Genomic DNA, 14,066 nt, shown 5'->3' on the forward strand with positions numbered 1-14,066 from the left:
ATAGGATTGTGATCTGGGCTTTGACTCTGACATTACATTAATCTTAAGTTCTTCTTTTTCAGACATTCTTTTGTAGCTTTGCTTGTGTTTTGGACAATTGTCTAGTTGCAAGATGTTTGATTCAGCCCTAGCTATAGGACAAGAATTCTCTGCTACAAAACAGAATTCATGGTTGACTCAATGATGGCAAGTTGGCCAGGACCGCCCCCATGCTTTACTCTTTTTTTAAAGGTGTAGTGCACAGGTGTCAAACCGGTTCCACGGAGGGCCGAGTGTCTGCAGGTTTTCGCTCTCACCTTGTACCTGATTGATTAATGAGTTCACTAATTGGTTAATTTCTACCCCCACCTGGTTGTTCAGGTCTGACCTGGGAACCAATTTAAAGGAAAACCCAAAGACCTGCAGACACTCGGCCCTCCGTGGAACCGGTTTGACACCCCTGGTGTAGTGTATGATACTCCTGTGTAGCATGTATGAATGGGTTAATAGAAGGATATCTGCTCCCGAACTTGGTTCTAAATAGAACATAATAAAATACACAAGTAGACATTTGTTAAAGTGAATTTTAAACACTCTAGCGCGAGCGGGAAGCAAGTGAGAGTGGTTTGGAATGCTAACTGGTGTTGTTACTGTACAATATACCTGGCTTCTACCTGGGAAATAGATCCTCCTTTCACAAATTAAAACATGTTTTTAACTGCAGATTGACCCTTTCAGAGGCTCTACGTTTCACTTACTTCATATGTCACCGCATGCAAGTGAAAGAGAAGCACACATTACATACTACAGAGAGAAGCGCATGTACTACAGCGAGAGAAGGATGGATGGGGCCATGTATCGCGAGATCTTGGCCAACAACCTCCTTCCCTCAGTAAGGGTATTGAAGATGGGTCGTGGCTGGGTCTTCCAGCATGACAACGACCCGAAACACACAGCCAGGGCAACTATGGAGTGGCTCCGTAAGAAGCATCTCAAGGTCCTGGAGTGGCCTAGCCAGTCTCCAGACCTGAACCCAATAGAAAATATTTGGAGGGAGCTGAAAGTCTGTATTGTCCAGCAACAGCCCCGAAACCTGAAGGATCTGAAGAAGGTCTGTATGGAGGAGTGGGACAAAATCCCTGCTGCAGTGTGTGCAAACCTGGTCAAGAACTACAGGAAACATATGATCTCTGTAATTGCAAACAAAGTTTTCTGTACCAAATATTAAGTTCTGCTTTTCTGATGTATCAAATACTTATGTCATGCAATAAAATTCAAATTAATTACTTAAAAATCATACAATGTGATTTTCTGGATTTTTGTTTTAGATTCCGTCACTCACAGTTGAAGAGTAGCTATGATAAAAAATACAGACTTCTACATGCTTTGTAAGTGGGAATATATATAATGTAAATAGGGGTTACCAGTGCAATGGGAACCGGAAAATGTTTTGTGATATCATACGCCTGGTCTACAGTGTCAGATAGCAGTATTTCCATTTATTCAGGATATAACCCGCCCGGTATATAGTGTGAATGTTTAGATATGTTTACATATTTTGTGTTCTCTAATATGTTTATGTTGGGCTGGTCTGCCAAAACCAAGACTAAATAAAAAATACCATCATTAACATCTTCCAATAAAACAAATATTTAGCTTGAATTGTGTCAAACAATTTAATCAGCCACAATATTAATGTCAAAAATACTTCTGGACAGCAGAAGATAGTCAAACCTGGTCAAGAACTACAGGAAACATATGTTCTCTGTAATTGCAAACAAAGTTTTCTGTACCAAATATTAAGTTCTGCTTTTCTGATGTATCAAATACTTATGTCATGCAATAAAATACAAATTTATTACTTAAAAATCATTCAATGTGATTTTCTGGATTTTCTACATGCTCTTTAAGTGGGAAAACCTGTAAAATCGGCAGTGAATCAAATACTTGTTATCCCCACTGTATAAGGTATAATGGTTTTAACAAGGCAGTTTTGGCAAGAGGTAGATGTAAAGGACATTATAAAACGACAGTAAACAATGGTGGAATTCTAGTCTGCTGGGCTTCAGCTTGATATTATTGGAATTTCTTACACATTCTCACTCTGGGCCAGATGTAATAGTACTCCAATCTGCTGTGACAGAGTTGTTTGCTCAACGAAATGTCACAGGTGATTCAATGTACAAATGAACAGTCTGAGAAACCTAATATCCTCATTTAGTTGCCTTATAGTTGTGTGTTGAATCTACTCACAGTGCAAACTAAAAGGCAAATCAATCACAAAAGTCCACTTAAATACCAGAAAATGCTTTCTAAATAGTTTACATACCCTACAATCAGGATTAATCCAGAAGAGAGAAGAAGAACATACGGCTTTGTTACTGGAATAAAACGCATTGTTCCTCTGATAACGTCACCAAACAAAAAAGTTTATCCTTCGTGTCGAACGAAGATCTCTCCAGTCAAAATGTGCATCTATTGGGCAGTGAATGAGAGAATAAGAGAAGAGATAATTATACAGGACCTGCCCTTTGAGAAAGAAGTCAACAGTGAAACAAATTAACTATTCTTTTCTGAGGCGAGAATTGTGTTGTGGGTTGTGGTAACCAGTTCGATAACATTCGTCAGTTAGAGACAGTTGAAGCTCATGATTTGTGAGGAAGGGTGAGAGGAGGTACCCAATTCTTTCGGTGCATCGAATCACACCAATGGAACACATCCACGTCAGCCTGGCTCCTCTCAGGAGGCAAGCCACCTTTTACATGAAGGGTCCTGCTCAATGATGCTAGGAAAACATTAAAAAAATCACTCACCCGCTAAAGAACTATTACCTTAATTCCCTGTTTATAACCCCCCGCACCATGTATAATGGTGGTCTTTTGTTACCTAAACATAACATGCATACACTCTGACAGGACGCTAACAAAATTCATTTGTTGAAGAATGAAATATGTTTTTTAAAACCCTGAAAGTTATGCTGCCTTTACAGACAAAGTTTTTGAAAAAAGAACTTTACCATCCAGTAGACAATGTGGACTGAAAATGTTATTTATAACTGCCTTCTCTGTTTCTTGTTTGATACAGTATGCTGCACTAATAGCTTTCTAATTGCTATGTAGGCTAATGTGCTAGATTGCGTGCTGTTGCCTGAGTTATCTGTCTGTGGAGTACCATCTAACTGATATAACCAGAAATATTGATATCTTTTGTATTGAAATATCTGGTTGCAGAATATCTAGAACGACAGCTGGAGGTGTTGTCACAATTCCAACAGCACTTACTTGAAAGTTTCTCGGCTCAGCCATTGTTGATGTGTGGCAGCTGTTTTACATAACAGGTGTTTTACATAACAGTTAACCATGTTTTTTGTTATAGCTATCTGGTGTCTGGCGAAACTACTAGTTTGAGGCGATACTCAATGTTTAATCCTCCACCACACATTTCATGAATTAACAGAATAGTGCACAAGGCAACCTCCCTCTGCAGTTGTTTTTGTAAAGACAAGTATGTGGGGGTTTAATTTCAGGAGTCTGTTGAACACCTGCTAGGTTTGATTATCTATGCTCAGATGGCCTTTCTCTCTCCCCTCACTCCCTCACTCCCTCATACGCCCATACATACATCTTGTTTCCTCAAAACATTAAGCCATTGTGAAACATGAGTTTGAGACCTCTGCATCGTCAAGCAATCATCTGTGAAAATGTTCACTGGTGGAAACGGTTTTAAAAATGTGAACTTGTGTTTTAACAAGGAGGGTATCTTTGCAGACGGCAAGTTGGGCGCAATTACTTAATGTGGGGGTTCATGGATATTAAGTTTCACCCATTGACGTTTGCCGTTGGTCTGGTGTTTTTAAGTGTTTTGGGTGTGTTTATGAAAGAAGAATTACAGGGTCAGTGACGAAGATCTCGGTAAGTGCTTCCACATGACAACCTCTAGCTATACAGTTATGCAAATAACTTTGCATACCCTGGCAGAAAACTGTGACATTTTGGCATTGATTTTGAAAATATGACTGATCATGCAAAAAAACTATTTTATTTAGGGATAGTGATCAAATCAAGCCATTTATTATCACATAGGTTTTTGGCTCCTTTTTAAATCGTAATGATAACAGAAATCACCCAAATGGCCCTAATCGTAAGTTTACATACCCTTGAATGTTTGGCCTTGTTACAGACACACAAAGTGACACACACCCTTTACCATATGATGAACACTAGTTTTTATCACCCAAAACAGAAATGTGTCTCTATTTGCTATGATGGACAAAATGTACTTAGGGTGACCACATTTTCAAACCCCCGAACCCTGACCCTTGTGTAACCTCATGTTAATGCACGCGCACATGTATGCGCTTATGCATGCATGTTGGTCATCATGCGTGCTTGTGGTTGGTAGAGCAGGGGGGTTGCTTTGAGCTCTGATGAGATTTGTTGCTTTGCTACGCAGTTGTTTGTTTGGCTCCGACTCATATGTGGAAACATTACAGTATTATTATTATTATTACTGTGGCGAAAACCGGGACAGTTTGGTAGTGAATGTCTGAATCCAGGACATTTGAGTGTTTTTACAAATATTTGTCAGGACCCAGGACACCCAACTTGAAACCGGGACTATCCCGGGGAAGCCGGGACATCTGGGCTCCCTAAATGAACCAATACTTTTTAATGTTCTAGACCAGTGGTGTAGTCTATATTTTTGTAGTGAGTATACTGTGATTTCCCCTCCCAGCCTCATACTCGCCTGTCCCAGAGCAACACCCCATACACTAAGCACTGTGGCGTTTCCATATACAAACTAGTATACACGGACAACTGCTTCAGTATTGATGGCGTTTATTGAAAGCCCTGGAAAAACACTTAAAGTTGAGAACAGATGAGACATATTTAACTTTTTGAAAAATGCAACTGAACCTGAACACCACAGGACATCACACACTAAGAAAACCAGCCATGCTCTTCCCTTAGAGATTATCCATCCATAACAGGTTCAAGGTATCAACAGGCCACTCATTAACTAATGTCTCAAGTTTAAGGCAAGTTAATATAACAGTTACGGCAAAACAGAAACCAATCCACGACAGTTACGATATATTCAACATATAGTTACATTACATACCTGTCACAACAAAATATAAACATTAGGTTGTCAAGGTTTAGCCTACCAGTAGGTGACTAACCACAGGTTAAACCAATCCTGAGTTTTTTTAATTTATATTTTTCCCACAAGGAAGGGGGTTGATAGGGAAAGTTAAATGTAACCAAAGAATTTATAATAAAAGGAAGAAGTTCCACTCCCTCGTTACTTCCGGCTTCTGAACTGGTTGCAGTTCCACCAGAGTTCTCACAGGCCAGTGCAGAATGAATGGGACTCTATGGAGCTATTACCCCTCAAAATCCACTTTTCTCAGGATAGAATTTTTTGTCTAGTAATTTGAATGTTGCATTTGAAAGTGGAGGCAAATGAGCAATTTAATCGACACACTGCCACACTACCCTGCGGACAATCGGCAGATCCCCTTTTGGCTATTTGAACGCAGCCTTAAGTCACTACAGAGAGGGGCAGGCAGCCTGGTAGTCTACAAAACTTTCCAAATATTTTTGTACTCCAGCATCTGAGGTGTGCATTGTCTCCTTGGTTGTGTGGCAGAGCGATGGCTTCTTATCCATGTTGTCACATACTTTCTTGGCTCAAAAAGTCTTACAGTCTTTTTACTTGTGTCTCCCCATGCCGTATGCCAGGTGTTGATGGCCAGTTGCTTATATCCAGAATGCTGAGATCATGAAGCATTTCACCTTCAAATGAGAGCCGCTTCTCCATGTTGTTAATCAGACTTTGTAGGAACTGCTTTGCATTGATTGGTGTTAGCTTTGCATTTGACTCGAGTGGAACTGATCCAAATTGTCCCAAAGCCTGTGCTGCCAGTGCCTCCTTTGATTTCTCTCCTGGGGTGTCTTTGAATGATGTCAGCACTCTGATGGTGCTCTTCAGAAGCTGGTCTGCTCTCAAGAGTGTGATTGAATGGGCCTGGAGTTGCTGGGACAGGTTTGCAAGCTCAGACAGTGCATCATACATGAGTCCAAGGTCACACAGAAATTCCTTGCTTTGCATACGATGTGCCAGGCCTCTGTAAGTTTGTCTCTCTTTGCTGTTTCTTGTTTTGTCTCCTGCAGCATTTTCAAAGTGCCTGTTGAGCGCTTCATAGGATCTCCACACAGCCTTTACAGAGCCTTTACACAGCCCCCATCGCGTAGATAAAACTCTGCCAATTTTGAGGACTTGTGAGCCCACTTCTTGCGCTGCTTCCAGAAGCTCCCATGAATTTTTATTAGACTGACTGTACAGGTTGTGGATCTTCTCCATGAAGGTTTTGAAGTGATTCACTGCCTGAACCTCATCCACAGCATCAGATACAGCCAATTCCAAACGGTGGTTCATGCAGTGCCATGTGAAGAGGTTTGGGTATCTTGCAGTAAGCCTGGTTGCCACACCAGAGTTCTTGCCTAACATGACACTGGCTCCATCAGAAACAAATGAGACCCAATTTTTTTGAAGCCACTCTTCACTGAAGCCTGCAGTGTCTAGACAGTTAAGTAGAGCTTCTTCTATACCCTCTGCCCTTTGGCTCTCCAGCTCAACCAGCTCTAGGAACACAAATTCAGGAGTAGCTCCATCTACTGAGGCTTTAACATTTACAATCATGGCAGACTTGTGGCTGAGAGATGTAGCCTCGTCAATGAGAACAGACAATTTGCTTGGAGATGACACAATACTGTTAACTATTTTTTTCTGCATCTCTTTTGCCAGGTGTTCCACAATTTTTGTGGAACTGTACCTCGAGTGGAGACTAGTGCCATGTTAACACCATTTTGTTGTTGAAGCTCAATAAGATTGTCGTGGTCAGTGAAAGGTCGGTTCATCTTTGCGAGGTAGTATGCTGTTCTGAATACAGCATCCGTCTCAGCCAACACAGTCTCTGACATCGATTTCACCAAAGTTCCAAGTACATCCTGCCTACCCTTTTCAGTGAGCTCCTGGGCTATTTCATGTGCCCTCGATGTCTCATGTCTTCTGATTTTGTTCCTCAAAGAGGACAGAGCTGTGGATCTGTTTGCACTTGATGACTGGATCTTAAAGTGCACCCACTCCTCAGACATGGATAGTCCTTTTTCAGTAAGGATGGTGGTTGATTTTTTGCACAACCTGGAAGTAAACAAAACCATGACTAATAATTAGCATCATCATACAAGTTTTGTATCTATTAGCAATAACATCTGCTGAACAGGGCCTAAATTTACTCAAAAGTATTTAATAAACTGTTTACAATCTTCAACACCATGGCTAACAAATGCATAAAAAGTAGACGAAAGGAGAAAAAAGCTCCACTCTTTCTATTTTAGTTAATTATCTGACCACTGATAACATTATAATATAGTCATTTAATTGTGTAAAGTAATGCACATTTAAGATGACCATGAATTTACTCTCATTTGCATAGTCATTGACCTTATGAATTTCCATTGCTTATATCAGCTTTGCATGTGTGCTGATATTTACCTAACTTTCTGTCCCTCCACTCTAACCAAGGATGCCTGGTTTTAAACTCCCTAGCCTGACTTTCAGTCCACAATGCTGGCCATGAATTTGCACCATCTCCCTCATCATCTGAAACAAGAAAATATAAACATTGTATTCTGTTTACTGCTGTACTCAGACACACACACACACACACACACACACACACACACACACACACACACACACACACACACACACAACATCATATAAGATACTGTCCATAGATATAGAACAATATATCTATGATACTGTCACTTACCAGGTAACAGTAACGTTGCGGTTGGATTGTCGGGCTGGTTTTCTGTAACAGTAATCCGGTCGTCATGATCTGCGGCAGCTGTGTCACCCGACGCGGCAGTAGCTTCAGGGACGGACTTTTTAAAACACTGAAATAGTGTTTTTTGGGTCTGTTTACGTTTCATTGGCTCGATCTGCTCTACCTAGCTAGCTAGTTGCGAGAAACAACTTGTTGTTGCTTAGTAACGTTCATTGACATATATACGGTATATAAGGTAACCAAAGGTAACCAGGGCACCGCCACGGAAGCCTCAAAGGTCCAACTGTCAGTGCTTCACAACCAAGCGTGCCGCACAAGCCCTGAAAAGTGAAGCCAAAACGTCTCGATCGCCCCCTGGTGAGTGGTCCCAGTATAGGTCATAAACCCCGCCCTCCCCATTTTATTCAATGGGACGCGAGACCAACTAAACAATTAAATTACCCTTCAAATATATTTTTTCCGAAGCTGGTTTCTGTCATTTACTGTAGTTTTTATCACGCTAATGTAAATTCAAGAGTTTGTTTTTAAAATAAGTTTGTTTTTAATTAGTTATTTAATGCTCTAAAAACGGTGGTGTGACGTTGTGATTCACAGCTGTGATTGACAGCTATCTGAGCCGAGGAGCCACTGAATCTTCGGAGGACTGAGGAGATTGGAACTTTACATTTAATCTCTAAATTTCTATAATTGATATAATTTCACACGGACATAATGGGTTGTTCTGCAGTACATTGTGCTAACCGATCTGGCATTTCCAATCGATCTTTGAATTTTTTTCGGTAAGTTTATAAGCTATTTAATTAATGTAATGGGCTAGCTAACGTTAGCTAAAAGACAACAAGCCTCGTTAATAGCCATGTTAATAGCTAGCAGGTGATCGTTAGCTAGAAGTTACCAATTATTTTTGTATTAGGCCTATTCTAAATTAAGGTTAAACATGATGTAAGTTAGGCTATAACATATCGTCTTGGTTTAACAAGCAAAGGTTGTACTGTACTTGGACTTGCGATTGATTACGATATGCGCATTCTGCGAGGGAGAGTGAGGGCGGGGCACCGGGGTGGGGCCGTTGATTTTGCGGCTTTACGGCTTTACTTCCTTCTCGCTACTGCGCATAACTACTGCGCATAACTGGTCCCAAGATCGCTATCTGCGCAGACGCAAGTCCAAGATGTCAGCGCCGTATCAGGACACTGGTGGCTTCATTTTTCACCAATGGAAAAGAGCGAAAGGGCGTCGTCCATTATTTTTACAGTCTATGTTCACAACACAGACGGGGTGAATTTCTGAATGAAAATGAGAACGTTCTGTCACAACGTTGTTGTTACGTACCATCGCGCTTTTGTAAGTGGGTATACGGAAATCCTTGACTTTTCCTAGTGGGTATACGGCGTATACCTGCGTATCACGTAGACTACACCACTGTTCTAGACGTCATGAAGCCGTGCTGATCTGCAGAACAACCGACTTCCAAACATTAAACACACCTTTTTATACAATATGGTTATACAATGATATTAGGTCCTCCCATTATGCTAATTTCTGGATGGATCCTTCTCGAATCTTCCATCAATGTTTTTCACAACCCTCTGGGATTTGCTCCCCCAGCCACTACCAATCATGACTCAGCATATTCTCTGAAATGGAAAGATTTCCTTATCTATGGGCTCACTTATCCTCCCAAGATTTTGCCAAGACAGTCAAGGACAAGCTACAGGTCCTTCTGTCCTCAATATGAGATAACAACAACCACTCATTGCACTGACCATGGGAACAATAGTTCATCACTCTCTCTTAACCATTAAACTGTTTGGGAAAATAATATGAGCCCTGGTTAAATGTTTTATCAATTAACACTCAATTAATATACAGGTGATCACATGAGACATTCTGTCTACTCTTCATCAGGTTAATGTGAAATAACATTTTATGAAAATATCCCTACAATAGTTTTCTGGGAAGGCTCTCACACGACATGCTGACCTTTGTCACAGTAATCGAAGTGAACTTCTCTGGAGAATATACAATCTCAAGTGATAAGGTTGCATGGAATATTTATATCCCTGTCTTTGTATCCCAGAAGCTATCTGCTGATTCATTTTTGGACAAAATAACATATGGACAGGGTCCTTAGCTGTTATGAACAGTACTTCCTGGGTCCTTCCACACACTACCCAACAAAGCCTTACCCACGAGAAGTTCAGTTACAATAGTAACAAAGATAATAATAACTTGTGTTTCTGAAAGGTGAGAGGTGATTGAACTTTTAGTGTGTGTTATGTTAGACATTACAAAGGGTCTCTGTGGGTGAAAAATCTAAAAAATGTGACAATGCTTTACCTCGTAGAACCTGGTGAAGAAGTACTGCAACAAACACTGACCGTGCCAGGCATAATTTGTACAGTAAGTGCAGTGTATGTGTGTGTATGTATGTATGTGTGTATGTGTGTGTGTGTGTGTGTAAGTGTTTTGATGTGTATTAAGACAGTTTCTCCTCTATATCTGCACCTAGCAGGATTTTCAACAAGCATTTTCATTGATTCGCCATCAACATTACAAATGTAAAAACATTTTTAAGGCCCTTAAAGATGTTACATTTGGTCGCTTTTTGTTTAATACGTTTAGAATCACAATCTTGAAGATATTTTCAAGTTTCGTGCAGATCAAAATAACCTAAATGGTATTTCAGACCTATCAAATTCAAGAAACGGGTCAATTTGATCCTAACATAACTTAAGGGTTAAAGGTGAATTTCCCATGTCTGTGGCTTTTTAAATTGCAATTAGTGTCTGTGTAGAAATAGTCAATGAGTTTGTTAGCTCTCACCTGGATGCCCTGATCAGGCTAGATACTGAACCATGAGGAGCAGAAAAAGAACTGTCAAAAGACCTGCATAACAAGGCAATGCAACTTTATAAAGATTGAAAAGGATATAAAAAGATATCCAAAGCCTGGCAAATGCCAGACAGTACTGTTCAATCACTTATTAAGAAGTGGAAAATTCGAGGATCTCTGATACCAAGCCAAGGTCAGGTAGACCAAGAAAAATTTCAGCCACAACTGCCAGAACAATTGTTGGATTTTAAGAAAGATTCACAGGTTCTCAGGAGAAATACAGGCTGCTCTGGAAAAATATTATATTATTGTTTCAAGGAGCACAATACAACGATACTTAGACAAAAATGAGCTGCATAGTAGAGTTGCCAGAAAGAAGCCTTTACTGAGCCAATGCCACAAGAAAGCCTGATTACAATATGCTTGACAACACCTTGACAAGCCTCACAGCTTCTGGCACACTGTAATTTGGAGTGACGAGACCAAAATAGATCTTTATGGTCACAACCATTAACGCTATGTTTGGAGAGGGGTCAACAAGGCCTATAGTCAATCAATCAATCAAAATTTATTTATAAAGCGCTTTTTACAACAGCAGTTGTCACAAAGTGCTTTACAGAGACATCCGGCCTTAAACCCCAAGGAGCAAACAACAGTAGTGTTGAATTTCAGTGGCTAGGAAAAACTCCCTAAGAAGGTCGAATTTTAGGAAGAAACCTAGAGAGGACCCAGGCTCAGAGGGGTGACCAGTCCTCTTCTGGCTGTGCCGGGTGAGATATTAAGAGTCCAATTGGAATAATAAATACATTTCTCTTGGCTAAATCCAGAGTATATTTGATTTTAGACTAGGTCAGAAGTATGACCAGGTGGACAAGGACAGGAACAGCAACGGTCCCCCCAAACCAGGTAATCCGCAGGTGTGGACCAGGACCTCATCTCCTTCTAAAATTTTAAATTGGAGGAAACTGAGAAAAGTTAGTAGTACATCCCTCATGTCCCCCAGCACAATAATATAGCAGCGTAACACCTTGGAAACTGAGACGGGGGGGTCCGGTGACACTGTGGCCCTACCCGGGGGAGGCCCCGGACAGGGCCCAACAGGCAGGAAATCAATCCAACCACATTGCCAGGCATCAACAAAAGGGACACCCACCAACCGCAACCCCCCTGAATGAGGGCCGAGTATTGCTAGCAGCGTACAGCCCAACTGCACAAGTGCGCAATAGAGAGTCAACAACAAGCCAGTGACTCTTCCCCCGAAGGGCATTGGAGGGAGGGCATCCCAGTGGCGACGAGAGCCCACCTGGCAAGACAGCAAGGGTGGACAGTATCAAGCCTACTGGTCACCTTCACGCCCCCGGGCCAGGCTACACCTAATTATAAACCGTGCTGTAGAGATGAGTTTTTAGTAGACACTTGAAAGTTTGCACTGAGTTTGCATTTCTAACCTTAATTGGCAGATCATTCCACAGGAGTGGAGCTCTATGAGAAAAGGCCCTGCCGCCAATTGTTTGTTTAGAAATTCTAGGTACAATTAAAAGGCCTGCGTCTTGCGATCTAAGGTTACGTGTAGGTATGTATGGCTGGATCATTTCAGCAAGGTAAGTAGGAGCAAGTCCATGTATTGATTTATAGGTTAAGAGTAAAACCTTAAAATCAGCCCTAACCCTAACAGGCAGCCAATGTAAGGATGCCAGGACAGGAGTAATGTGTTCAAATTTTTTTGTTCTAGTTAGGATTCTAGCAGCTGTGTGCAGCACTAATTGAAGTTTATTTATTAATTTGTCTGGATAACCAGAGATAAGAGCATTGCAGTAATCTAATCTAGAAGTAACGAAAGCATGGATAAATTTTTCTGCATCAGTTTTTGATAGGAAGTTTCGAAGATGAAAATAAGCAACTCTTGAGACATATTTTATATGTTCTTCAAAGGAGAGGTCAGGGTCAAGGGTAACGCCAAGGTTTTTTACAGTTTTTTGGGATACGACCATGCAGCCGTCGAGGTTCACAGTGAGATCTGCTAACAACGCTCTTTGTTTTTTTGGGTCCTAAAAGGAGCATTTCTGTATTATTTGAGTTTAAGAGCAAGAAATTCTCTGTCATCCACTTCCTAATATCTGAAACGCATGCTTCCAAAATAGCTAATTTAGGGGCTTCTCCATGCTTCATTGAAATATATAACTGTGTGTCATCAGCATAACAGTGAAAGTTAATATTGTGATTTCGGATTACATCGCCCAGAGGGAGCATGTATAGTGAGAAAAGTAATGGGCCCAGAACCGAGCCTTGAGGAACTCCAAAGCATACCTTTGACTTGTCAGAGGATATGCCATCCACACTAACGAACTGATATCTTTCAGATAAATAAGATTTAAACCAGGCTAGAACATGTCCACGTAGCCCAATATTGGTTTCCAGTCTCTCTAAGAGAAGGGAGTGATCAATAGTGTCAAAAGCAGCACTAAGATCAAGAAGCAACAGGACGGATGCGGAACCTTTGTCTGAGGCCATTAGAAGGTCATTTGTTACCTTCACGAGTGCAGTCTCAGTACTATGATGATAGTGAACAGAATACCATCCCCACTGTGAAGCATGGTGGTGGCTCACTAATATTTTGGGGGTGTGTGAACTCTAAAGGCACAGGGAACCTTGTTCAAATTGAGGGCAAGATGAATGCAGCATGTTATTAGAAAATGCTGGCAGACAATTTGCATTCTTCTGCAAGAAAGCTGCACATGGGACACTCTTGGACATTCCAGCATGACAATGACCCTAAGCACAAGGCCAAGTTGACCCTCCAGTGGTTACAGCAGAAAAAGTTGAAGGTTCTGGAGTGGCCATGACAGTCTCCTGACCTTAATATCATCGAGCCACTCTGGGGTGATCCCAATCGTGCGGTTCATACAAGACGACAAAATAATTTGCATGACTTGGAGGCATTTTGCCAAGACGAATGGGCAGCTATACCACCTGCACGAATACAGGGTCTCAGAGACAACTATTACAAAAGACTTCACGCTGTCATTGATGCTAAAGGGGGCAATATACGTTACACACGCCTCCCGGAGGAGAGAGCGTAACACCCCGCTACACGTAAAGCACCCTAGGGCTTGACAGAATGGGTATGGGGTTGTGGGTGCGAGAATGGATGACAGAGACAGGACTACCGTTTTCAGGACTATTTAATGAACATAACTGTAATTCAGGGAAAAGGGGCTGGACGGAACCAAAGCAAAGAACATAAAAGTAAACCCAAACCCTCTAACCCTACCTTACCTGTCAAACCAAGATCTTACCTGACTAGCACCTCTTGCGCCGGTGCTCGAACCAAACTACAGGGGGTGGTCCACCCAGGTCTTACCTAGTGGTTTTAGACAGAGTAAAGCTACGGGAG

At 41.3% G+C, this 14,066-nt stretch overlaps 1 protein-coding gene across 2 annotated transcripts in view; it reads right to left on the reverse strand.

The window, feature by feature from the left end:
- Window positions 1-14,066, reverse strand: part of LOC105027180 (globoside alpha-1,3-N-acetylgalactosaminyltransferase 1-like) — a 64,605-nt gene that overhangs the window by 14,755 nt on the left and 35,784 nt on the right. Inside the window, exon 1 of one of the 2 annotated variants that reach the window (XM_034287397.1) lies at window positions 2,309-2,470. The exons of the other annotated variant lie outside the window; for it this stretch is intronic. Coding sequence (XP_034143288.1) covers window positions 2,309-2,376 — 68 coding nt within the window. The 5' untranslated portion in view covers window positions 2,377-2,470. Of the gene's footprint in view, window positions 1-2,308; window positions 2,471-14,066 lie in introns of those variants that run through there. 2 annotated transcript variants of the gene reach the window in all.

The sequence above is a fragment of the Esox lucius genome, chromosome 17 (assembly GCF_011004845.1).
Source record: "Esox lucius isolate fEsoLuc1 chromosome 17, fEsoLuc1.pri, whole genome shotgun sequence".
NCBI classification, from domain to species: Eukaryota; Metazoa; Chordata; class Actinopteri; order Esociformes; family Esocidae; genus Esox; species Esox lucius.